The sequence below is a fragment of the Thamnophis elegans genome, chromosome 10 (genome assembly GCF_009769535.1).
Source record: "Thamnophis elegans isolate rThaEle1 chromosome 10, rThaEle1.pri, whole genome shotgun sequence".
NCBI classification, from domain to species: Eukaryota; Metazoa; Chordata; class Lepidosauria; order Squamata; family Colubridae; genus Thamnophis; species Thamnophis elegans.
Genome location: NC_045550.1, coordinates 25,076,176 through 25,103,862, shown reverse-complemented (window position 1 = coordinate 25,103,862; position 27,687 = coordinate 25,076,176). Strand labels below are relative to the sequence as shown.

Below are 27,687 nucleotides of genomic sequence, written 5' to 3'. Positions count from 1 at the left end.
ACTGCTTAATTCTTTTATATTATTAGGCAAATATGTTTAGGAAAAGCAACAGAGAGACATGCATTATTGTATATAATTTCTTTTCTAGGGGTAACAGTGCAGGAGCTGACACTGGCTTTATTAATAAATCTAGCCCTTTGGGTAGTTATAATGTTAAAGAGTCAAGATTGTAAAGATAAGAGGGAGGGAAGGAAGAAGAAATGTAATATATTTTAAGGTTGGAAATATTGTTCATTTTTTAAAGGTAAGAATCACAGGTTAGGCTGCTTATTTCTAAGATAATTACAAGTTGCTTCAGCATCTCCCTACAATGGAAACGTCCTTTATTTGAGTGTTGGTGGAGAATGAAGAGTAGTTGAGTTTATTAACATCATTACAGTGGTCCTGTGGATATTTACTAGAAATAAACCTTGTGGTATTCAGTCCAACATTGGCTGCAACTTTAAATGTAGTTATAAGGCATTACATTTTCCCAGAGAAACTTAGAATGAAAGCTTTAGGACATCACAACAGGTAATGAGTATTTAAAATGGAACATATTATTTAGAGGAAGGTTAGTCTTGTAGTTTGATTTGATCTTGATTCGGATGTGAATTCAGATTTTGTCTCTGTATACCCATATACAGAGTGTATATGGTATATATTTTGTCTCTGTATACCCATATAATCAAGGAGAGAAGCAACCTGGAATTAAGGAGAAATTTCCTAATAATGAGAACAACCAGTGGAACAACTTGCACTCAGAAATTGTGGGTGCTTCATCATTGGAGGTTTTTAAGAAGGGATCCTATCTGAAATGGTACAGAGTAGGGGATTGGACTAGAAGACCTCTAAGGTCCCTTCCAGCTCTATTCTGATTAATATCTATCTGAATAAAGCTTAGTGAAAAGGAGGCAAAAACAGAATAATTTATTAGGTTTGAGGCAATAGGTTTTCAAGAAAAGTCTTTTTCAGGAAATCTTTTGCCCTGCTTAAAGCAGATTTGTTTGGTAGCTTTTGGAAACTATTCTAACGGATATATAGTTTTCCATTGGGTTTATTTAGATTTAGAGTTCCAAAGTAGCAAGTCTTATTCCAGTCTCTTCAGGCCTTTGACATTAAATTTAAGTATCTCACTTTCTTTTTTAAAAAAACACAGTGGTAGTACCAACCTGTGGGGCTGGTGATTACACAACAATCTGGTGGTCAAACCAACCAGTATCACTCAAAGAATACACAGTGAAAGAATTATCTAATGAAAAACCTGAGTTTTCAACTATATAGAAAAAAGTGCTCCATTAATTAAATCTCACATTTCCTTCAGTGATACTTAAAGGCAGATTGCTTAAGGGTTAATTTATTTGGAAGACTTTTGGAAAGAATGAAAAAAAACATGATGGCAGATGAATAATTGAATTTGGAAATTAGATAGTAGCTATGCACTGTCTAAATGGAGCTGCTCTATCCCTCTGTGGCTGAATATGTAACCTTTCGTGTTTTACTGTGCTGGCAGGAAAGAAGCCTCCTTCAGGTTTCATATTGGAAGGCTAAAAACCACCAGCATTTTTCTTTTGTGGTTATTCTTTTTTATGCCTAATTTTAAAATGATAAGGACATACAGAACTAGAACTTTGAGAGATTAGGCTAGAGTACCTTGACAACAACCCAAATTCTGAGCATGAATTCAAGAACAGATCATAAGTCAATTTTTCAGTGCTGTAGTAACTTCAAATAATCATTAAACAAATGATCGTAACACTAGCTGTAGAAATTTATAGCCTTAGACTATAATAGTATGAATCTTTACATGAGTGAACGTTCAATTGAATTTAATGGTTTTACTGTGGTGGGATATATAAACCAACAGACAACTTTCCCCCATCACAATCTTGCCTTATTGCATAATGCAGTGTTGTAATTAGAATGTAGTATCAAATCTAAAATAACACAAATTATTTTAAGAATTGTGTAATAGAAACTTTGGGATACACACACACACACATACACACACACTACCATGCATTTTATAGAACTCATAGTTCAATATAAGACACCAATACTTGCTGATTATTATTCTTGAATACCTAAATTCCATTTATGGGTAGCAGAAGGCATAAATATCCTAATGCTAGACAAAGGGTTGGGATTCCAAAATGTAGTCAGTCAAACACATGACAAGAAGACTCTGCCTAATTACATCTTTGCAAACGGAGAATTCTGAAAGACCTCAGTGGCAGTTTAGTGATCATAGAAATGTTGATTACATTCTGGTTTCCATCTGTTTCTTTTACAATTACTTAAATAAATATTACCATATCCTAGACTCTTAAATTCAGAACTGTTACTTTATTAAACAAAAAAAGGTTGATAAGAAATAGTGACATAACAGAAGGATTGTTAGGTAGGTAATGTTTGTCTTTTTGCTGGTGCCACAAAGGTGTGTAATAAACTTGATGTTCCTGGGGATATTTGTAACATGGAAAATGATTTGGCATTGATGGAAAATTGGTTAAAAATGTGGAGTGCATTTAATTGTTTCTAAATGTAAGATTATGCATGTGGGGAAAAATAATCGTCTGGCAGGCTACAGTATTAGGGCTCCAGTGTTAGAACAACAGACGAAAAGGATTTAGGTGTGCTCACAACAGATGACTGCAAAATAAGTAAACAGTGTGGCCAGGCAGCTGTGAAGGGAAACAAAATTCTGGGATGCATCACTAGAAGGATCAGCAAGAAAAAAGAGGTCTTAATCCTGCTATATAGTCAGATCCCACTTGGAATACTGTTTCCATTTCTGGAGACCTCACATAAAAAAGATATTGATAAGATTGACCAAGTCCAAAGACAGGTAACAAAAATGGTGCAAGTTCAGAGGACGGAATATATCAGGAGAGACTGGAGATATGTACAGCCTGGCAGACAGAAGGGAAGGAGGAGGGACATGATTGAAACCTTTGAACCTGTAAATAAAGTTCTAGAAGGCAGTATTCTCAATATTAAGCAAAAATAAAAAACATGGAAGTCATAACCTCAAACTGACAGGAGGGAAGTTCAAAAGTAATGTTAGAAAGTTTTCCAAAGGTGCTTTTTTCAAGAGGCAACTGGACTTTTTGGTTTTTCTTTGAAGATGTTTCGCTTCTCATCCAAGAAGCTCCTTCAGCTCTGACTGAACCGCATTTTTTAATAATACAAATATTTGAATTGTCTCAATAGCCTGTAATAAAGCAAAAATAGTAACATCCTGTTTTTGTGGTTCTATCCACTTTCATTCTGAGTTGAGTTGTATAAAAATATAGTTGTGGGAAGTTACTACCGGTAGTTAGTAAATTAGAAAATTGAGGGAGGGAGAAGGGAAGAATAAATGGATTAAGGGATTGTTGTAGTCAATGATATACATTCCAAAAAAATTATATTATACCTTATATAATAATATTATATAAAGTATAATATTAAGTGATTTGACATTGGAATCTCCTAGCAATACAGTTTAAAGTAACTGCCAAAGTATTGGATTTATTATTGCAGTTGCTTACTAATAATGAAAACATCACTGCATGTTGTGCATTGATGCTAAAGACTCATTGTAATGAAAATTAATCATATTTCAACATCTTTTAAAAACTCACACTAGATGTTAACTAATACTAACTTTTATCTTTTCATATATCTTTCATTATGCGGCGTGTCTCTGATTTAAAGTTGGTACATTTTTCTTTCGGTACCTCAATAATCTCTCTGGATCTTGTATCGTATGTCAGACCTTGTACCTCTAAATATGAGAAGACTGCCAGGATATGAAAGGCTTAATATTGGTTCAAATTTGTATTTATTTCATTTCATTTTACCATTTTTATTTTTTATTCATTTGTACCATCTTATACCAAACTTTGGGTAATCAAGAATTAATAATAATAGAACAACATAAAACTATATTAAAAGTATTAGAACCATAAACATTAAAAAGAAAAAAAATAGCACCTTTAAGCTTCCAGTAGGTAGTCGTGTCATCCTATCCCAGTGCTTGGGAGGAAAGTCAAGTCTCAAGACTTTTCAAAAGGCTGTCAAGATAGATGTCTGCAGAATTCAAAGGGAAAGTGTCCCATAGAGCAGGAGCTGCCGTAGAAAAAACACACTTCCTAGTTCTCCTAAGGTGGCATAATGGTCCCATAACATTTAAGGGAAGGGACTACTGGTAGGTGTATACTCATACTAATATGGTAGGACAGGTAGATTTCTTTAGGGAAAGTGGCTTTCATTGATAACTTGGCCCTATGCCATATAGAGCTTTAAAGATAATAATTGGCACCTTGAATTGCAGCCAGAAGTAGACCAGAAGCCTATGCAGCTACTTGCTTATAATTCTTATTCTTAAATGGACTTTCCCTAAAATACCACAAGTTAAATGCTACAGATAAGGACACACGATCTTATAATTGCCTTTCAGAGCAAGCAGGAATGGTAAGTGAAGTGCACCAAAGTGAATAGGTGAATAACTACAGTTCTGTTGATTATTTCCAGTATATGGTTCAATCTCAACATGGAATTCAGATTATGCATAAATTTTTAATCTGAATGTTTTCATTAGGACTGTAGCTTCCCCGTTTCTTTTTTCAGATATTGCAAAGATTTATCTGATTTCTTTGTGTACCTTAATAACACTTTTCTTTATTTCTTGGTGCAGTATCTGCTGAGTAATAATAGATAGCTATAAAAATTGGTTAATTAACTAACTAAAAAAAATGGTTCTGTTTGTCCTGGGGCTGCGCTACTATAGGAAAGCCTTCGGGGACTAGTGTCATTTCTAGTTGTTAAGGTACCGTATTTATCGGCGTATAACACGCACCGGCGTATAACACGCACCCCCCATTTTAACACAAAAATTTGAGTAAAAATTTTTTTCATTAAAAATAAATGACTTGGAAGCTCGGAACTTAATGTTGGATTAAAATTTATAACATTAGAACATGAATTATAACATTAACTCCTCTTAAAAGGCAAATATGAAATGAAAAAACACCTCTTTGAGCAAAAAAACTTAATCAGAATCACTGCTTTTTGGAAAACCAAAAACCTCTTCCTCATCTTCACTCTCTCCCTCTTTTTTCCCTTCCTTCCCCCTTCCTCTTGCCTATCAACTTCATCCTCTTTGTCTTTCTGCTCTTTCCCTCTCTTCCCCTTTTCTTCCTACCTCCTTCCTTCTCCCTCCCTTCTTCTTTTTCTTCCTTTCTTCTTCCATCTTCCTCCTTCTCCTTCCATTCTTTCTCCTTCCATCTTCTCCCCCCCTCCCTTCTTCTTTTCCTCCCCCCTCCCTCCTTCCTTCCTCTCCTTCCCTTTCTCACACACAGGAAGGAGAGGGGGGCTATCTAGTCGCTTTCACAGCATAATTTCTTTATCTAACTTTTAAAAAACAGTGTGCAAATCAAACGAGATTTTCGTAACCTGCGAAGCACCAAGTTATATTATGTTGTTACAAATTCGCAGCTACTCCATTCTTTCTGATAGGGAACTACATTTCCCAAGATGCCTCAGGTCCTCAAAGCGCTGAACGCAGCTTTGCAATTGACTCCAGCGAGGCCTGGCAGCCGCCGGCTGGGGTGGTTGTCAGGGCGATGCGGAGCGGACGCGCCGTTTGTTACTGCTTCCAGCAATCAAGACGGAGAAGGGAAGCGACTGAAACGGACGCTGGCCTCGCTCTCCTGCTGCGGCTTCTGTTTCAGTAGGGAAGAAAACTTCCTTTCGCTTCCCGAATTTGACTGGGTCCCGGGGCTTCTGCCGGGCGGCAGAAGCCCGGGAAGCGAAAGGAAGTTTTCTTCCCTATTGAAACAGAAGCCGCAGCAGGAGAGCAGGGCTGCTGCCGGCCGTTTCACCTTGCGCAGCGAATTTGACTGGGTCCCGGGCTTCTGCCACCCGGAGTATCGGCGTATAACACGCAGGCAGGGTTTAAGCTTGCAATTTTAGTTTTAAAACTGCGTGTTATACGCCGATAAATACGGTAATTCTTTTTTCATCTGATCTATGTAGACACTGCCCCATGTTTCTGCCTTTCTCCAAGTGGATCACAACCATCTAGCTTTTATCTAGCTAAACCTTGTTTCACATTAACAGTTAATAATATCTGGTCACATAACTGATAATATAGATTTATCCTATTCTATATTTCTTTTTAGACTATCTGTCTGCGTTCTAGTTCTAGACTGTCTTTTTAGAGGATCTCCATATGTTCTGGTCTTGCGGGCACTGTTATGTCATACTGTTAATCAAAGAAGATATATCTGCCTCGTAATGATTGCAAATTATGACAATCATAAAATATTATTGATTAACTGCTGTGCAGACCCAAATTCATCCTTTGACCATAACTGATTTAATGAATTTGTAATGGCTGGGGTGTTGAACTTGATTAGTGAAGAATGTGAGATTGAATTTCACTTAAAATCCCTTTTGCAATTGGGAAAAGATGGATAATGCACAGATAACATCTTTGGATAGAAAATATCTTTCCTTATAAAAAATAGATCAGTTTTTCTGACATTATAGCTATCCATATGAATGGAATTTTAAGCAGGAAACATTCAGAATCGGAATCACCGTAATATACCGTATTTTTCAGAATACAAGACACACCAAGATTTTGAAGAGATAATTTTTAAAAAAAGTTTTTGCCCTCCCCGGCTCCCAGGAGCATTCTGCAGGTCTCCCAAACCTGTTTTTTGTGAAAAACAGGGCATGCAGAGAGTTTGGAAGGCCTGCAAAGTGCTCCTGTGGGCTTGAGAGGGCAAAAACACCTCTGTTTTGGTAAAAATCAGGCCCATTTTCACTCATTTTTGCCCTCCCCCGCTCCCAGGAGCACTCTACAGGCCTCTCAAACCCTCTGCACCTTTCATTATTTTGCAAAAACAGGCCCATTTTCGCAAAAATTGGGCCCGTTTTTCGCTCTTTTTTGCCCTCCTCAGCCCCCAGAAGCTCTTTGCAGACCCCCCAAACCCTGTGCGCATCCATTTTTACAAAAAACGAGATGCGCAGGGTGGGGTTTTGGGAGGCCAAAAAATGCTGTATTCAGTGTATAAAATGCACCCAGATTTTCACCCTCTTTTTTGGGTGGGAAAGGTGCATCTTATACTCCGAAAAATACAGTAGTCTAACGTATTGTCCATTTGTAACTTTTCTCTCTTATTTTCTGTTGAACCTCCACATTTGTATCTAATCCACTAATATTGAGATGATGGAGTTCAGTTACTGTATTAATAATCTGTCCATACATAATTCACTTCATCTTTAATAATTTTAATAATTTCAGCATGACCTGAAGTAATAGTTTGGAACAATAGTATAGAATTCTATATGCTGTGCTGTGGAATTGAAGTTTTTTTTAAAGGGGGGGGGTGTTCTGGGTTTGTATGTTAGTGTTACTGTTCTATTTGTTTTCAGTTGTATGCAGAATCATGTACAGAAATGCATGTTTTCTGAATATCTTATCTGTAATTTCAGCTCTTTTCTTGCAATGATGAACAAGGTATTTTCCTTTATAGTTCGTTGCAGTAGGTGCTTTAGATAAAAGATATGCAAGGAGTAGAACTTCACAGTAGCTCAGTGAAATAATTTGAATACCAGCTGCTACCCATCCAACACTTACATAACAAAAGATTTTGATTGGAGTTGCAAACTGCATATGTTATCTACATGGTCAAAAATATTTTCAGTACATCCAGACACTGTATTTCTCATTGATTTTCTATGCATCTGGTAATCCAATTTTTTTAAAAAAAAAAAAAAATTAAAATCAGTATTCAGCAGAGTAAAGAGGCAAAATAGGTCAAGACAGGTAGTCCTCGATTTACAACAGTTCATTCAGTGACTGTTTGGAGTTTTACAAAGACCCTGAAAAAAGTGACTTATGATTGCTTTTCACACTTGTGACCGTTGCAGTGTCCCCATGGTCACGTGATTTACATTCTGATGCTTGACAGCTGACTCACATTTATGACAGTTTCCGTGTCCCGGAGACATGGGATCCCCTTTTGTGACCTTCTGACAAGCAAAGTCAATGGGAAAACCAGATTCACTAACAACCAGGTTACTAATTTAAGAACTGCAGTGATTCATTTGACAAATATGGCAAGAAAAGCCGTACAGTGGGCGAAAACTCACAAATTTCTCCCTTAGCAACATAAATTTTGTTGTGGTCATAAGTTGAGGGCTACCTGTACTATCCAGGTTTTATGGTAGGAGATACTTAAAGTGCTGTCACATGTTAATACAGTTTTTACACATTATTTGTAGAGAGAATGATACTTTCTCCTTGCTATACTACTTTTCTAAATAAAGGGAGCCTTTTCTACACAAGGAAATTTTACCTGATTTGATCTTTTATTAGTACTTCTGAATCAGTTTCATCTATTTCATCAGTATCATTTTTCTTTCAGTCTGTTCCCCATGTAATGAAGCATGTACTGTGTAGTAACATACAAAAATATAAATCAACAGTCCTTTTTTGAACTGCTGGGGGAAAAAAAGAACAAAATAAATGAAGAGGTTGGCTGATATTTTGGTGGCAATGGAGTATATTTTGATTCTCTTGATACAAAAGCCATATTTTTGTCTGTCAAACCAACATTTTGTATCTGTAATGTAATTAGCAGCCTATGACAACCAGACCAGTTTTACTTTACCTAGTTCAGGTGGCGATGAAGCAAAGAGATTACAGTTGCTGTGGGTAAGATAGGGTCATGCAGCCTTTCCCAAATTAATACCTCCCAATGTGTAGGTTCAGTAATGCCTCCCCAGATTTGGGGAGCTGAAATTCCCACATCTATAAAGCACCACCTAGTTATAGTACTTAAGGGATTTAGCAAGCAAGAGGCTAAATGGGGAGGGGGAGACTCAAAAATTTGAGTTTGCAAAAAAGAATGGGAAGCAAGTTCATTGCATTCCAATTTTGGTATGAACTGATACACTTTATACTTCACAAACTGATTGCAATTAAGGATCGTAAACAAAAATTGCAATTATTTTTAGTGTCCTTTTGCTTTTTCAATACAGTTACTTGATCAAATATTATACAGTGACATAGGGTACAGATACATACTATGAAAAATACTTTTTTAAGCATTGATAAATATAAATGAAAATGAGGGTGAAGGTTCATTCTCTGAGCTTGTGGGGTGGTTTCCAAATGTTTCATTACTAGGCTAGATAACATACATGAAAATGTGGACTTGCAAAATATTTGACTTCAAAAAATAGATGGGGTGGACCTTTGGCAGATGGAATATAAATGCAACATGAAACAGAACTATTGTCTATGAGATCACAGTTGAGATTGTAGATTTTTCAGCCTTTGCCTTTTATATGCCCTATACATATGTGTTTGAGAGTTGGTCTTACCTGAATTGTTATTTTGGGAGGTTTGCAGGATTAGCTAGGATTGGGTATTATGATGTCCAATTGGCCTTGAGACAGAGTTAAAACTGAAGCCACTGTGCTCCTTGCTTCTGGTTCCCAGTTTCAATGAGTCAAGTCCACTGAAAAACACCTGAAAACAAGTCATAAGGGGACACACTCTACCCTCTCAACTCCCCAATCCCATGGACCAATGCTAGGGTGGAAACCTGGCTAATCCTGCAAACCTCCCAAAATAACAGTTCAGGTAAGACCAATTGTCATTTTCTGGAGGAATTTGCAGGATTAGCCAGGATTGGGACATACCCAAGTTAACATCCCTCGGGGGGGGGCAATATTGGTCCTGAGCTCCCCATGCACTACCACCTGTTGTAACACCCTACAACCAAACACTACAACAGCCAATGCAAAAGCATCTAACCTGTAGTGCCTGATAAAGGGGGACGGGGATGCCCATGTAGCGGCCCCACAAATCTCTGCAATAGGCGCTTGTGTAGTCCACGCCGCTGAGGTAGCCACGCTCCTGGTGGAATGTGCTGTGATGCCCTGTAGAACCGGTAGGTGCTGAACTTCATAGGCCAGTGCAATGGCCAATTTGATCCACCTCCTTATAGCAGAGGAGGACGCCCTCTTCCCCAAGGAAGACAGGTAAAAGGAAGCGAAAAGTTCCTCAGATTTCCTGAGGCTCTCCGTGTGCCTCAAGTAATTGCGCAAGGCATGCCTGACATCCAGCCTGTGCCAAAGACGTTCCCTATCATGTGTCGGGTCTGGGCAAAAATCCAGAAAGACCACCTCCTGCGATCTGTGAAAAAGGGAGTTTACCTTGGGGAGAAAAGTTGGATCCAGTTGCAGGACAACCCGATTATTGTGGAATGTGCAAAGATCCGACCTGAAGGTCAATGCCCCCAGTTCGGAGATGTGATGGGCCAAGGTGACCGCCCCGAGGAACACTACCTTAAGGATCACAAACTTCAGGTCAACCATCCTGAGAGGTTTGAACGGTGCCCCGTAGTGAGGCTCCATGTTGGAAATCTCTGGATTGCCGAGGGGTGGAGGTTGCCCGCACCCCTCAGGAACCTCTTAACTAATGGAAGTGGAAGGAGCCCTTCTCCCTGAATGATCGTGGATAGGGCTGCCACCTGCCTCCTAAGGGTGCCATGTGGGAGCCCCTTATCCAACTCATCTTGGAGGAACTCCAAGATGTGCAGTACAGAAGCCTTGCGGGGATTCGCTCCTGAGACCCGGCACCACTCTACAAAGACCCGCCAGGTGGAATCATGGATCCTGGTGGTGGAACCCCTGTGTGAGACCTCAATGGTGGAGATTACCCTCTGGGAAAGCTGGGTGTCCCTCAGGCACTCTAACTCAATCTCCACACAGCTAGTTGCAGCCACTGTGGCTCGGGATGCACCAGGCTCCCCTGCCTGAGGTCTACATCTCTCCCCGGGATCCTCCATGGATGTGAAGGCTCATGAGGTCCGCAAACCACGCCTGGCACGGCCAGTAAGGTGCCACTAAGATGAGCTCCGCCTTCTCTGAGATCACCTTCCGAACTACCCCAGGGAGAAGGGGAAGGGGAGGGAAAGCGTAGAGCAGGCCCTCTGGCCACGGAGTCCGAAGAGCGTCGACCCTTTCTGCCCTGCTCATCCGGGACTCCAAGAGAGCTCCCCACCCATACAAACTGGCATCCGTTGTCAGGATGAGGTGCTCCAGCTCCCTGAACTTGCAGCCCTTGTGTAGCGCCGGGGAGAACCACCCCCTCAGCGACAGCTGCATCACTGGAACCTTTGCCACAGAATTGCTCGAGTTGGACCTCTGATGCGGCAGGAGATGCCATTGAAGCGGCCTCGCATGCAGATGACCCCAAGGCACCAAGAAATGAATTTCCTCAGCAAGCTGGAGAGCACCACTACAGGAACAAAACGCTGACGTCTAACTTGTCTAACTAAAACTAACAAAATAACTTTACAGTAATAGGACAGGAACACCTTCCCCCACCCGGAATCTATGACAGTCCCTAGGTGAAGAATCCTGGTATTGGGGACCAGGAAACTCTTATCCAAGTTCACTGAAAACCCTAACTGTTGGAGCGTAGACACTATTAACGAAATGTCCTCCCTCGCACGCTTAAATGGTGCAGCCTGGACCAAGATGTCATCGAGATAACATTGGATCCTGACAAAGCACTCTCGGAGGGAAGCTGCCACCACAGCTAGGACCTTAGTGAAGGTCCAAGATGCGGATGCCAATCCAAATGGTAGGGCCTTATACTGATGATGCCTAACTAAATAGGAGAACCTGAGGTATTTACGATGGCCAGGGAAGATGAGGATATGGAGATAAACCTCCGTCAGATCGATGGAGGCCATGAGGTCATTATGCCTGATCCCCACCAAGATGGATTTAAGGGATGCCATCTTGAATCTCCAAGGTAGACCAAGTGAAAATTTAGAAATTTTAGCTCTAATATCGCCCTCCATGCCCCCGAACTTTTCGGAATGACAAAGAGGTTAGAATAGAATCCTGACCCTACTTGGTCCAGTGAAACCAGTTCCAGCGCCCTAATATCTAAGAGATGTTGGATCGCCTGTCTCATGAGAGAGCGTTTATCCCTACTCTTGGCGACTGAAAACGTCCGAAAGTAGTTCAAGGGAATGGAGAGGCGCAGGCCAAATCTCATGGTGTTCAGAACCCAGGCATCTGTGGTAAGCTCAGGCGTCGGCAAACAAGATCAGTCTGCCGCCTATGGGTGGGGGTCGTATTGACCTATCTGCCCCGGCGAAGGGACGGCCACCTCCCCTTCGAAAGGGCCTCTTCCCCTGGGGTTGGAACCTAGGCCTATCCCTCGGGTAGTGTCTATCCGACTGCCTACCTGATCTTGAAAAATACATGCTTTGTTGAATTTCCTGATCTGATGATAGGGCTACTTCTGAAAATAAGGTACAGACTTCTGTTCTGACTTCTTCGCGGGGATGGGCATGACCTTCTTCTTATTCTTGTCCTCAACGAGGATCGGGTCCAACGGGGTACCGAAAAAAGACACACACACCCCCAGCATAAGGTGATGAGGCCAGATGCCATTTTGCCTTGTTCTCAGCTTGCCACCCCCGCAGCCACAGGAGACATCGGGAGGACAACGAGGAGGACAACGCCCGGAAGGCATACTTCATGGCATGCAGAGTGGCATAAGGAGAGAACTGTGCAACTGCAACCAGCTTGTTGAGATCCTGATGAGTACGCATCTCCTCCGGCGGAATCCGTTCCTGCATCTGCTGGAGCCAAAGGATAACTATGTGGCTGAAGAACAACTCTGAGGCAGTTGCCTTGATTGCTCACGCGGAAGACTGGAACATTTTGCGAAGAGTCAGCTCTGCTTTGTCATCGGTTTTCAAGTAATCAGCCACATCGCCGGACACTACCGTAGACGTAGGAGCCAAGATCACCACTGGAGGGTCACCACTGGAGGGTCACCTGCAAAGCCTCAGAAAAACTAGGCTCCATGTTAAAGAATTTCCTAGCACTGCTACTAGAGTTAGGAAAAGTCCCTGGCTTTTTCCACTGTTTCTTAACAACTTCCAAGAATAGCTTAGGGGCAGGGATTTCCTCCTTCGCTGGAGGAGGTTCTGAGTAAACCTGGCCCTCTGGTTTCTTTTCCGGGCCACCTACCTTGACACCTTCCTTGGTGTTCTCCGCCTCACCCAGTTGCGCTGTGGCCCTCGCCTTGCGTAGCAGAGATTTAAACAAATCTGGGGGAAACAATCCTGAGAATGCTTTTGTTTCAGGCTTTGAGGGATCCTCATCATTGGACATATCTACTCTCTGGATCTGATCCCCAGCCATGGAACCTTCACTATCCAGAGAAGGTGAAATTGACTGGTGCACTTTTGTGGGAGAGGATCTAGACCTGGCCTGAGCAGTGCTCCCCCCCCATGACCTTTGCCCCAGTTGCAGGGCTTGCAGTCCCCTTCTTTAAACCAGTAGCAATTCCATGTGAGATTGCAGAGGAAATAAACCTGAATGCTTGCAGGAAGCTGTTCCATGTCTCTAATGAAGGAATAATCCTCCTCCCCAATCTGTTCACAGTCATCGGGCTGGGGAGCCAAGGATGGCCTAATGGGACTATCCCCCCTTGGCCCCCCTGCATTGAAAAGGATCCCTCAGATAGGGGCCCTGTTCTACCATGGAAAGGGGGGAGGAAGGAGAAATATCCCCTGCATAATGGGGAATCCCCCCTGGAAGGCGACCTAGACCTCGATCTGATAGGTATTCTAGACCTCAGGGGAGAACTAGGCATACCCCTCTGTTCAGCCCTGGACACCTGCTTTTCCAGGGCCCTGTGCCTCCTTTCTTCATCTCTCTGTAAGGCCTTGGAAGGTTTCCCAGCAGCCATGGTCTTTCGCAGCCTTGCAGATGCTGTGGGCCTTTCTCGGGCCCCACTGGAAGGTCCCTCCCCAGGAGACAATGGGGGGGGAAATCAGGCCTCTCCTCTCCATCCGCCATGGTATCAGGTCAGGGCTCCTCCAGGCTCAGCCCACCCGACCAGTAGCAAAAAACAGCTTCCCCCAGTCACAGCCTCTGCGCGATGATTTCAGCCGCCGGTAGACCTTTCCGGCCCCCTTTCAAGCTGCGCGGCTGCCGGCAGCACCACGTGCCGCACTGCGTGATTCTTGTCCTTGCCGCTCCAGGCCTCCTGGCCTTGCTCCAGGCCCACAGGGCATTGCCGCAGCCACTGCTGTAGAAGGGATGGCTCCCCAGGATGGCAGGGATGAGATCGAGGCTCTCCGTAGCAGCCTCTGCCTCAGCCCATGCAGCCCACAGGAACACGAGGCCCAAAATGGCCACGGAATGCATCCTGCCTCTAATAGCCCCAACAAACAACTTGTAAAGCCCTTACCGGCGGCCGGGAGCAAGCCACACCAAGGGGAGGCTTCCGGGAAGCAGATGGAGGCAAAGGGGGAAGGCAGGAGAAGGAATTTGCAGGATGGCATTGGATTGTGTTTGGGAATCACTTGAACCAAAAGCAACTCGTCCTTCTTCGGCCAGACAGATTTGAAACTGGGAACCAGAAGCAAGGAGCACAGAGGCGTGGCTTCAGTTTCAACTCTGTCCCCGAGGCCAATTGGACATCATAATACCCAATCCTGGCTAATCCTGCAAATTCCACCAGAAAACAGAGATCTTCTAGTGTAAACATAGTCTTATTCTAATATAAGAAGTAATAACTATATGTATTACAGAGTATGGCAAGTGTAGATGCCTTCTATGACAAAGATGAATGATTCTTTTTGAATAGAATCCCAGAATGTATTCATTCATTCATTCTCTATGGCTGCCCCTTTTAGTCAATGACTGAGTAGGTATTCTAGTTCAAAAGGTAGGCATTTAATATTGAAGTATTCTGAACTCATGAATTAGTTTTGACTGTCAAGCAGCAGAGTATACAGTCCTTCCAAATAGAAATTTACCTTTGGAAACTCCATTTTCTTTTCATTGCAACAGTAGAAATTGGATAGGAGAAATGAAAATGTTGTCAGCAGACAATTAAAAATCATAATTGACAGTTTATTGCATAACATCTGGAAATCTATCACTAGATCCAGTTGTATTTTTTTTTAAATTTGCATATGTGAGCACAAAATATATGTGTAATATATGCTGCTCAATAGTACATATTCAATCTAAATATTGAGCATAAACTTTGCCTCAGAGTAGAAGCAAACAAGACTATGAGTTTCCAAATGAAAGTATTCTGAATGTTTTAAAGCAACTTGTTGTTTTATTATTAAGCTGTGCTATTTAAGGAGTTTTGGTCTTTGGTCCTTTAGTCCCTGGATTTTTTACATACCGGTAATTACAAAGAGATGCTACCCATGGGCTGACTTGCTCTATCAGGTTTTGATATTATGAGGTTAAATGTTCTCCAAGGTTGGACGCAAGGATTTGGAAGCTTTTGTTTCCATTTTGGATTATTTTATCTATTAATTGGGGGAGGGGTTGCCTGCCTCATTCAAAAGTATCTGGGTGGGTGAATGAAACCAGGGAATAAGTGATAAAATAAAACAGATGGTAATAACTATAAATCAAAGGATCCCTTAAATGTCTTTTTAATAATTTCCTGCAGTTTAATAAGGTATTTTTTTATGATAGACAAGTCTTAACAAAGTAGTTTCTTAAAATAAGTCCACTTCAAGCCATGATTAAAAGAATTAGCTTAGTCTGGCAAATCATATACCTTTTAGATGTATATCTAAAATAAGTTTCAAGTCTTTATGGCTGACCATAAAGAGGGAAACTACATGAGTTTTTGGTTGTTAATCTTCATATAAATTAGAACACAGCATGGGCTTTCGCTACCTTCCTTGCCTCTCTCTCTTTCTCTCTTGCTACAGATATTTTGGAATGCCAAGTCTAGAGATGCTGTAAGTTGGCCAGAATCCTTTTTTGGTCAACCTGGGGTTGCAGTCAGCCTGGCAAGCTCCATTACTCACCCAGCAGCAGATGGTGACTGTCAAGGGATGCTGGGAGGGGAGGAGCAGGGTGGTTGCCTCGGTGATTTCTCTATCTCCACAGCAACGGAAAGGTCACCCAGAAGGTCCCTCATGCTCTCCTTTTCTGTATGAAGCTCAGAGATCTGTTGAAACATGAGTTAGGGATATGGCCGTAATTAAGGCTCTGCTGGGGCTGAGGCAGGATACAGTGGGTGAATGGGGTTTATAGGTGAGTTTTCAAGCTAAGTGGAATTTATATTGGGGCCGCCACTCCAAAACCTCTGGGCTCTTCCAAATGTTATAAATTGGAGTTATGCTTCATGCAAGTAAAATGAAAACTGAATTCACACTGCTTTATTCCCATACTCAGAATAATCTATTATTATTCCTATGACTGTGTCAAAATGCAGGTAGTCCTCAACTTACGACCACAGTTGACCCCAAAATTTATGTTGCTAAGAAGGATGGTTAAGAGAGTTTTGCCCCATTTCATGACATTTCTTGCCACAATTGTTAAGTAAATCACTGCAGTCGTTAAGTTAGTAACATAGTTGTTAACTGAATCCAGTTTTCTGATTGATTTTGCTTGTCAGAAAGTTGCAAAAGGTGATTGCATGATCCCGGGACACTGCAGGCATTGTAACTATGAGTCAGTTGCAGCTGAATTTTGATCACGTGACCATGGGGATGATGCATTGCCTGTCAGTCACTTTTTTTTAGTGCCATTGTAACTTTGAATGGTTACTAAATGAACTAAGTTGAGGATTAAATGTACGTGCAAAACTAATTTACTTCTCTTGGATTTTGTAAGTTTCTGAATCTGTATCGTTCAAAGCTAATGTTCTGTCCAATACATAGCAGCCTCCATTTTATCACAAGAGCGTCCCTATATACTACATGTTGAATGGGTTGTGTAAAATTGAGTGAATATAGATTACAGTTTTGCTCAGTTTTCCCACTCCAAAATTTGTTTCAACCTATAATCCATGCCATTTTTCTTATTTAAAAAATACGCAAACATTGTGTTAATGTTTATGTACATTTCTCATAATGCGTTTAGTATACTGTACTTGTATGTGAATTATGCACAAGTGATTTTTTACATAATGGGTTTGTCTGCATTTTGTCTTTAAATTCATGCTTCTTTATACACATTTTGTTCTGTCACATTTTTTTTTTTTTAAAGTGAATTTTGGCATTAGACTGTATATTTGTTTGGGTTAAATAACACTGAAATGCAATCCAAATTTCTTGGTTTCCAGAGCAACTGCTATAGAGCAACTATATCTTAATTGTAAAGAAGTATATATCTCAGGAATGAGTAGTATGGGCCACTCTTCAGCTGTTTTCTTTATATCATTGCTGGGAGAGTGACCAAAAAGAGTCTTTGAAATGCCAGGAATAAATATGCAATTATAGCATGATTGATCAATTGATCATATGCCATCAAGTTGGTGATAATTCTTAGTGGCCTTATAGATTTTCTCCATGAAGATTAGACCCAACCTGGTTCTTCAAGTCTTCCAATGGTGCATCCATTGCAGCTGAATTAAATTCATCCACCTTGCTATTGATCATCTTTTTTCCTTTCCTTCTACCTTTCCCAGCATTGTAGATTTAACAAGAGAGCTAGATATTCACAGAATTTATCCAGAATACAACAATTCAAGCTTATCATGCATACCTTTGCAACAGGTTGACAACAACCCCAAGTTTATTTATATAAAGATGCATTTCTTTATTTTCTTGATTATACATGGAATTCTCAGAAGTCTTCTCAAAAACCAGTTTAAAAGCATATATATTATTTCTGTCTTGCTTTTTCAAATTCAACTGTCACTTTCATAGAGCATCACAAAGAAAAAAAATGCCTGCATGATTCACTCCCCCCCACCCCCACGGTATAGACACATCATGCTATTTGAGTATCATTTCTAAGTCCCTCATTGCTACTATACTGAGTGCTAGTCTGCAATTTTTTTATTGCGGATAATTGATCTTAAAAGGCAGAAGCTACCCATCACTTTGGTATCTTCATTGCCAGGTGAAGGGATTTTCTGTACCTGTTGTTATTAGTTTGGTCTTTATCTTTAATCTGAATCCCATATTTTTCACTTTGCTCCTTGATTTTTATATAAAATCATAATGTGTAAAATTCCATATCTCGGCCTAATTTTTGATCTGGTGGTTTTTAGTTGTTTCTTAGTCACTTTTATTGTGGTGATGTTTCTGCAGTTGTCAGCTAAGCATTCCCAACATTAATTAAATAATCATTACCAACGGCTATACCTGCAGAAAATGAGGCGCTGTAACATGTGTGATATAGACATGACGGCACCTGCCATGGATAAAACTGGTCTTTCTTGCTTACTTACCAAGAGCTGTTAATGTTTTGGCATGTTGCTTCTTCCAGAAGAACAAAGGCAAGCTCTGGCTTTGTTCTGTTGATTTAAATGAGGAAAAAGGGAATGGGTGGAAAATTCATAACATCCATAAAAATGGAATGGGAGGAAGTGAGAGAAAGCGGAATCTTTGACAGTGAAATGCATTGATTATAGACGTAATTGATGAGCAGTACACGGAGCCCTCTAGTGACATTTGTTGGCTGGCTAAGAGAATATCTCTAGAATCTCACTGCTGTTTTAAAGGATAATCCACCACTTGTTTTTGTTATATTTAAATGACATCTACCTCAATCCCCATGAGCTTTTCTGAAATTGACATGGTTTAGGAAAAAGCCATAACAGTTTCAAAACCCAACGACAAAACTTCTCTTCCTTGGAAGAACATGGTGGTTATAGGGAATAGAAATGAATGAATGTGACGATGAAATAATCAAATCTGCAGTGGATTACTGTTTCTTATTTTGGGGGAGTTTTGTGAAGTTGCCAACCCTTTGGTCTGTAATTGTAGAATATTCTATTCTGTAACGATCTTGAAGCTTATCTCTGTTAAATACTTTGATGGCACCAAGTCATGTGCCCATAAACAACTTCAGAAAGGTTAGAATATGAAAATAGACTCTACCCTGAGGATTTTTATCATTGTGCTTAAGCTGCAATTGTCAATAAGCAGGTCTTGTAATCTTGTGGAGAATGAAAGACCATCGATAAAAGCTCGGAACAATCCAAGTAGTTGGAGTACAGTAAATCATATGTACAAATTGGATTATACATATGAGAGAGTTTTCCAACATTGAGTACTAAAAGCTGCAATTTTATGTCCCATTAAAATCACCAAAGGGATCTAAGCAACCTTCCTTGTATATGTATCAATGTGGTATCTAAAAAAGATAAACTTATAATTCTGAAACACTCATTTGTCTCAGATAGTATGGATAACTCCTTTTGTCAACATTTATTTTTAGTTCTTCTGTTTATTTTTTTGAAGAAACTAATCTCTTAATGATCTTCCAGAAGACATTTGAAGTCCAACATGTCTGCGATATATTATTACTTTTGAGTTGTACCGTCTTAATAAAAATCAAAATCCTTTATTTACAGTAGGTTTGCCTGAGTAGAAAAAAATAATTCTGGTTATTAATTGTAAATATTAGTTAAAATTCCTACAAGAATTATCAAGGCTGTAGAGGAAAATGCTTCCTTTAAACATTAGATTTTTCTCTAGTACTGATCTTCTTACACGTAGCCGTTTTAAATGACAGCAGTGGGCTACTTGAATGAGTTAACCACTTCTATTAGGAACTTGAAGACATGAAACAGACCTTGTGTACTGCAGGGTGAGTCTTAGAGTGTCTATAACATCATAATAATATTCCATAAATGTTATGTGTTTTTTCTAAGTAGCATTCATTAATCTATGGCCTTTTTCCCTTCCTCAGGCTGTTCCTCTAAGTCATTCAAGCTGTACTCTCCAAAGGAGCCCCCAAACGGCAACGCCTTCACCCCCTTTCACTCAGGCACTATGCTGGATCGAGATGTGGGGTAAGTGAAAAGCTCTATAGTCCAAAATTGGGGTGTTCTTGATCAAAACCAATAAAATCTCAAATCTGCTTCCTCTACTCAGCTGTTTATAGCCATTGAAGGGTCTTAAAATTCCCAATTAGAAGAGATGAAAGAAATGGGTTCTGACATCTGACAAAGATCATTTGTGAACTATATGTACCTTTTAGCCAACCTGGTTATGGCCTGCAAGCTCTCTGCCCAGCTAACCAGTCACTGTCAACCTAATTAGTGTAAATTGTGGGAAGCATCCCAACATTGATTACTTTGGATGTGAAGTGGACATTAGGGCTGCTAAGATGCAGGAAATAAAATTGTAAGGAAAATTGTTTTCTTCCCATGTTGAATCAAAATCAAATACAAAATTTTACCTCCTTTATTCATATTTAATTTATATTTTTATGTTTTTTCAACTGGCAAATTGTTTTATTTGTTTTTGAAATTAAAATTAGAGAAACACTTTGTATGCCGGATACAAAGTAGCTTTTTTTCTTTAAGGTCCATTCTTGATTGGAAAGAGGATAGGCCAACACTATTTATCATGCAGAGACACTGATGATACTATTTTGTGCTGATAATAAACGTGATTATTTATATTCTCCTGGCATGCTAGTGATCTTAGGAGCACAGTTTAAGTATCACTCTGGAGTAACAAGTTTCAAGTGGTAGGAAGTTCCAGGGCAGTTAATGTGTGGTTGTTGGAAATGAGTCTACTTACTCAATGATCCACTGACCTATAACATACTATTCTTCAATGATGAGGAACCGAGGATAAATGTGAGTCTTAAAGTAGAGAAAACTTTCTTGCAGGAATGTTGGACAGAGATCCATAGTTCTTATAGCAGAGTTAACAACCTGAATATGATGTAGGGCATGAGAACTGCCTGCATGTAATAAAGAAAAGGAAGTATAAGAATCAAAACTGCCAAGCAGCTTCTTGCCAGACAAAACTTGCTATCAAACTCCTTGACAGAGCAGGGGGATCTCCATGGAATAGGAATGGTCAGATTCGTAAGGCTTGGATAACCAGTTTCTCTTGGCTCAGTCTTCTGAGGAAGAGTTGCAATTTCCCTTTGGTATGGTCTCATTACATTCACAGCAAGTATTGATGAATGAAATGAAAAAATGTCCTCCCTTCTGAAGAAGTTATCAAGCTGTGGTATATTTTTAAACAAAACAGGAACTGTTTATCTGATTGTTTCCTTTTTTTCACTGATTTTTAAGGGTTTTTATTTCTTTTTAAAAGATGCCAAAATACAAGAAAAAGCACAAAGAAGTATTCTCCATAGATGTTCACTAAGATACAGCACTGTTAAATGACTTCAAATATTCCAAGACAAACTTTCTTTAATTATACTTTTTACTGTACATCAATGATTCTCCATTCGTGTGAACTTTGTTGCAATACTTTTGGTTGTGAACTTTGCCAGTAACAAATAGTCAAACTGACCTCTAATTGGGGTTGTAGCTTAAACAGTCTTCATCCAGCCTGATGTACACGTGTTTGAGTACTGTGAGAACTAGCTACAGCACTCAGTGTGTTACAAGTTATGATGATCATAATAATACCCCATAATAATGCTTCAATAACTTTGAAGTCACTGGAGGAGTCTAAGCTAAGAAATTTAATCTGAAGTGGGAGGTGGACATTGGTAAAGTGTTTTCCCTCCCCCTTTTCCAAAGTTATTTGTCTGGGATATACTCTGCTTTGTAATGAAATGATTTGATAAGGTTTTGATTAATCTTGTATGGGCTTATTTCTTTGCAGACCAACTCCTATGTATCCACCAACATACCTGGAACCAGGGATTGGGTAAGATACTATATAAAGTCTGTGTGTATCCTTGTTTAACTTAAAGCCCTCCAAATGTGTTGGTCCTGCTGGAAGGGGGAGATAAAATTGAAAACACTTATTATAATACTAACCTGAGTACAGCTAAATCATAATATTTCAAGTGTGGTTAAAATGATTTCTTGATTATTATTTTCTTATTTATAAGAAGTTAATACAACTATATTTATGTATTGCTTTTTAATTAATAATTTTTTAAAAAAGCAAAACACAAGAGAATAATGGTGGAAAAACATATTGTCAAAAAAAGTGCTTATGTTTCCTATGATAAAGGAAACATAATGTGATATGGTGTTGCAACAATAAACAGTACACTAGTCTAATGCAAATATTCAAATATGTATACATTTCATTTGAACAATTATGTTATTCTGCACTGTATTCTGTATGAATGACATTGGGCTATCCCTGATAGATAACACCTCTTAACACAAAATATGTTAAAAATTCATCTTCATTTATTAGATGAAGTTAATATACCCACTTCCATCCAATTTTTTATATCACCGTCTTTCTCCAATTTTTAAAGTTGGGTTATTCCAAAAACTCAATTTGCCAGGCTATTAAAATTCCATAACTTTCTAACTCATGTAATTTCTTCCAGTTGTAAATGTAAGTCAATTGCCAAGTGCCTGAAATGAAGTCATATAACTGTGGGATAGTGCAGCACTCATAACTTCTAGAACAGATCATAAGTAACTTTTTTCAAGCTCGTGGTAACCTCAAATGGTCATTAAGCAAACTGTCCTAAGTCAAAGACTACCTGTAATTTTCTGCATTTTCTATAAAGATGTTCTCAGAATTATAGAACCCCAGAAAAATTGTTTACAAATTTTCTAAAACAATTTATTTTCTGAAAGATAGATAGATAGATAGATAGATAGATAGATAGATAGATAGATAGATAGATAGATAGATAGATAGATAGATAGATTCTTAATCAGTATAGAAGAATTTAGAATTTCCCATTCTTGAGACAATGAAGTAATCGGGTCTTATTAATATTTTAAAACGTCAGCCTTTTCTATGTTGTAGTAGCGATTTGCACTCGTGAGATAATGCACTTGTGTACAGAGCCCTGTTTAGAAGTTCCTAGAGCCTATAAACATGTTTAGTGAGAGCCCTGTATAGCTTCTGCTGTACTGCCTTAGTTCATTTAAAAATCTTAGATAATTCTCTCTTAGCAGCCCTGTTTAGCATTGTTCAAAGTTATGATGCTGTTGAAAAAGTAACTTTACAACTTGTCCTTGCAGTATGACTGTTGCTGTAGCAACTTTATGATCATGTGATTGAGATCCGGGCACTTCACAACCAGTAAACATTTGTGACACTCATGGTGTCCTGTAGTCATATGAGTCAATGAAGAGTCATTGACTCATATGACTTGCAGAGTCAATGAAATCCATGAAGAAGCCAGCAATAAAATTGCAAATTACAATCAAATGATGTCTCGCTTAACTACTATGGGTGATTCGCTTAATAACCACAGCAGTAATGTGGGTTATAAGTCCATTCTGGTCACATGATGTCCTGCTTAATGATTGTTGCTTAGCATCAGAATTGCCAGTCCCAGTTGTAGTTGTTCAATGAGAACTGCCTGTAGTCATCCTTTTTAACTCTACTGGAACAATATAAAGTTATTTTTGACCTGTGTCATGGATTTCTAGCCTGCAGCCATATGGTGTCATTTTATAAGGGGCAATTCTGTGAGAATAAACTTCCTCTTCTGGGTGGACATAAGTTATGCTATTTTTCCTCAGTAGACTATAGGAGATGTATACAGTAAGTTCATTGCAATTATTTCTCATGTTGGGTGAATCTCTCATTCAGAGCAAGCTCTAAGGGTACCAAACTTTAAAGTTACTGAAGTTTCATCAGTGTTTCATTATGTCCCACGGTTGGGTGATTCCTTTGCCTCTTCCAAGAGACAGGCAAAACCTCACTACCCACATTTTTGTTGGGGACCAAGGAAACTTCCCATTAAGGGCTCAAAGGTTTCTAAAAGTGCTGCTCCAAGCATTGAGGGGGAAAAGTGGGATAAAGGCTTGCTCTCTAATTCTGGGTTTGGTGGCATCAAATTCTGCGAAATGAACTTCTCTCAATCTGCTGATCTTTTTTAATCAGACCATTATGCTTCCAGAGCATCCTCTGATCTCTCTTTCTACTTTGTTACTCAATGCAGAAGTTGACCTCCTTTGGTTAGAAGACTTCTGTTTCTATAGTAGTACAATTACACATCTCTTGGCCTTGAGATTTAGTGGTTTTCTCAGACAGTAGAGGACCTGATGTACAAATTGGTCCAAAATACTACTGTTTCATCAGTCCTTATTCTGATGCTTCTTGACAGGACTCCTGGTCTAAGCTAGCCAGTACTCGCTTTCTTATCTAGTTCCAATTTTTTCAAACAGAAGCAATTTGTTTTGCCAAGCAGAAACCGAACACTCTTACTACAGTTGTTTCTCTAGTCAAGATCATGGTTATCTCTTCTTACTTTGCATTATCATGCCAGCTTCTGTTCCATTAGTCACTCATTGGAGACTAAGATTAAAACTAAAGACCATCCATTTGATGGAAAATTGTCTATTCAGCAATAATCCTGGATAGGGTCCAAAATGTTCCATGTAGCAACCTGCAAGCTGTCTATACTCTATAGCAACCATTTTTCATTTCTGTTCATTATATTGTATGGTTCTACTCTTGTTTTGTCCAAACATAATTTGGTTAAGTAGTAATAAGTACTAGGTAATAGGTAGTCTATGATCAGGTAGTCTTGTCAGCTACTGGAACTGTCAATTTCACTATTTTTCAAATAATATGAGTTCTGTAACTGTTAATAAGTGTTTTTCAATACTGAGCTTTCGTCCAATTCAACACCAAACTGCCCTCCTGATTCCAGAACAACTGGAATGGATGTAGAAATAGAGTAACAGAGTTAGAAGGGACCTTGGAGGTCTTCTAGTCCAGCCCCCTGCTTAGGCAGGAAACCCTACACCACTTCAGACAAATAGTGTCAGAAGTTTCCTGCAAAAATAAGCAGTTGGAAATACTTCTCCAAAGGAAAATATTTCCACACTCATGTCAAAATATTTTACATTGCTAAGAAGGATAGTGGAATTAGACTTCTTGTTTGAGGTATTCTGTTTTAGAAAATTTACACAAAGTGAAACGTGACCTGTTTTTATAGACTCCGCGATGCTTATTTTCATGTTTTTGTAGTGTACTTACTATTTTTTTAATTTACTACCATTTTGTAGTAAATGAAATCTGTGTGTAAAATAATATTCTATCGTTTATGGCCTTGAAAACATTTTCTAAGTTGATGGAATGCTTTTTTTTTAATCTGCAAGTCATTAGTCCATTCTCTTAAGTAGATGGCTGTTACATACTCATGTGCAAAGTTATCCTGCCGAGTGTTTCTCCTTTTCATCCTCTTGGTCTTCAGATCAGTTATGAAAAAGGTTTCCTTCTTCCCTCATAGCTTATTCCATTTACAGAGACAATGATTATGTTGTCAGAGAAATTGCCTTGATAACATTACCCTGGCTCTGAATGTTTCAAGCATATATGCATAAGATCCTTTCTTTAGCAAAAAGAGCCCACATTATTCCTCATCTCTTCACATGGCAGCTTGCATTCTTCACATGACAACCAACTTCCGATGTTTTGTTCTGCAACCTACATAAGTGCTCCCTGGAGCTGTGGTAACTCCATTAAATTTCCCTGATTATGAATGTAGGAAAACTCTTGCTCCCTATTCCACCCTGGAATGTGGCTGTTTTCTTTTGACTGTAGCTATGGCATCAGCTTATCAGGCTAAAAAATTGCACCCTACAAAGAAACTCCCTTCTTCTTTTTCATAGGGTTGAATATTGCCTAGATCAGTGATGGCGAAACTTTTTGGCATTGAGTGTCTAAACCAGAACGTGTGCATGTGAATGCGTGTGCCCACCAGAGCGCCGGAAACCTGCGCTGGTCAGCTGGTCTTTGGGTTTCCAGTATTCTGGCGCATGTGAAGACCAACTGGGCGGTGCAAATGCACGTACTGGAAACCAGAAGAGCAGCTGGCAATGGTACACATGCCCACAGAGGGGACTCTGCATGCCATCTCTGGCACGGGTGCCATAGGTTCGCCATCACAGGCCTAGATATTTCCTGCTGCCAAAACAGTTTCTGTTTTTCACTTTGACATAATTGTGTCTCCTTTCCCCCCTCTAACATCACTGGAAACATTACTCCATTCATTGGATGTCTGTTACACTTTTGTCTTTTACCTGGACTTTATGGCACCCTTCTGCCAGCTCAATACTTATTTTTGGCCTTCTAAGGGCTTTCTAAAAGTTTGTAGGCTTTCTGCTCAAATGAGTGGTCATAACCATCAAGGGTTACTTTGAGCTGCAATGCTTTTCCTCAGCAGCAAGACCAGAAGCCTTCCTCTGAGACAGGAAAGCTGGGTATGATTTGCCATTAATATATGTCTCAGAGCTTTGCTGGGCAGTCTCAATCTTCACCCCCTTATTACAGAGTGGACTTTTGCTTCTAAAAGGATGCAGTCTTTATAGAGCTCTCCTCTGCTCATCTTAGTGGGCCAAACCATACTCCTAGTAAGAAGCTTGCTAATCAGCAATCTTTCTGAATCCCAAGAATCATGATGAAGAAGAATGTGCACATTTGTGATTGCATTTCTTTGATTGGCCAACTATTTATTCATCCAGTGTGTCCTTTTACCTCGTTAACTCTGAGGTGATTTGGCTGTTTCTTTATCCCACTGTATTACTGTTAGGAACTGAAGGGGTTCAGGGTAGTCCCTCTAAATGTTTCTATAAGCTCTTGAAGGTTCTTTGAAGGTGCACAACCTAAGTGAGTGAATTTATAGATGACCACTGAAATAACTGCTTTTATAGTTAAGTAACTAGTTTACTTGCTGTTCCATCTACCTAATAATATTTTTTTAATATTTTTCAGCAGAGCTACACATAAGAACCACTTAAAAGTTGTATTTAATTTTTTAAATTCAAATAAGATTAAAACAATTATTTCATAAAAATATGGTTTGAGATTACAATAGCATCTATGTCTCCCCAAATAATAAAACATTTTGCACACTCAGGTTTCTTGGATAAATGGCTTTTTTGTTAGGTAATTGCTATGGTTGTTTGACAGGAGACACACACCATATGGAAACCAGACTGACTACAGAATATTTGAACTCAATAAGCGGCTGCAAAACTGGACAGAGGTATGTTACTGTGGCTTCTGGATGACTGAATTAGAAGAAAGGGAGAAGCTTTGGAAGGATATAGTACATGTAGCTGTCACGATTACACAAGAGAGGAAAGGACTGTGGCTATTAATCAGTCCTTGGTTTTTATTTAACTTTTGAGAACTGATTCTACTTATTTTATTTTTTTTCTGTATCATTTGCCACTAATAGATTTCTCAAAAAAGTTTTTAATTTAAAATTACATTAATAATTAAAACAATAAGTAAAAATAATGAGCATGTATGTTAAATGTTTTATAAAAACACATTAGAAAAATATAAAATAAACTCGGCAAGATAATTGAGAAAACAATAGTAGAAACAATGTGAAGCAATAAATACATTTAAAATGACAGCGAAACTAAGAATGAGTAAGAGTCCTGGGAGAATAAAAATATTTTTGCCTATCACTGAAGAGGCAAATGAGGATGGCATCATGCATATCTCACTAGAGGAAGACATTTCAAAGTTTAAGGATCACCATTGGAAAGAACCCCTCCCAATTAATTACTTGATGTACCTCAGTGAGAAAGCATTTGGAGCAGACCCCCCCAGATATCATTTTAAGGTATTGGTAAGAAAATATGGAAAGAAGCCTCTTTCACATGGTGTTATTCCAAACAGCAAAACCCTTCATAAGATCAAACCTACACTTCAACTTGAAATTGGAAGCAGATTGGAAACCAGCTTTGGGAGTTTATATTACCAAATTCCAGTCAATACTCATGTCTCAACATTTTGTATTAAT

At 39.4% G+C, this 27,687-nt stretch overlaps 1 protein-coding gene across 5 annotated transcripts in view; it reads left to right on the top strand.

Moving 5' to 3' along the window:
* LDB1 (LIM domain binding 1) overlaps window positions 1–27,687 on the top strand; it is a 72,739-nt gene that overhangs the window by 33,735 nt on the left and 11,317 nt on the right. For all 5 annotated transcript variants that reach the window (XM_032225047.1, XM_032225046.1, XM_032225049.1 and 2 more), the window contains exons 2-4: window positions 19,708–19,810; window positions 21,597–21,641; window positions 26,841–26,916. In XM_032225047.1, the coding sequence (XP_032080938.1) occupies window positions 19,708–19,810; window positions 21,597–21,641; window positions 26,841–26,916 (224 nt within the window). The remainder of the gene's footprint in view (window positions 1–19,707; window positions 19,811–21,596; window positions 21,642–26,840; window positions 26,917–27,687) is intronic.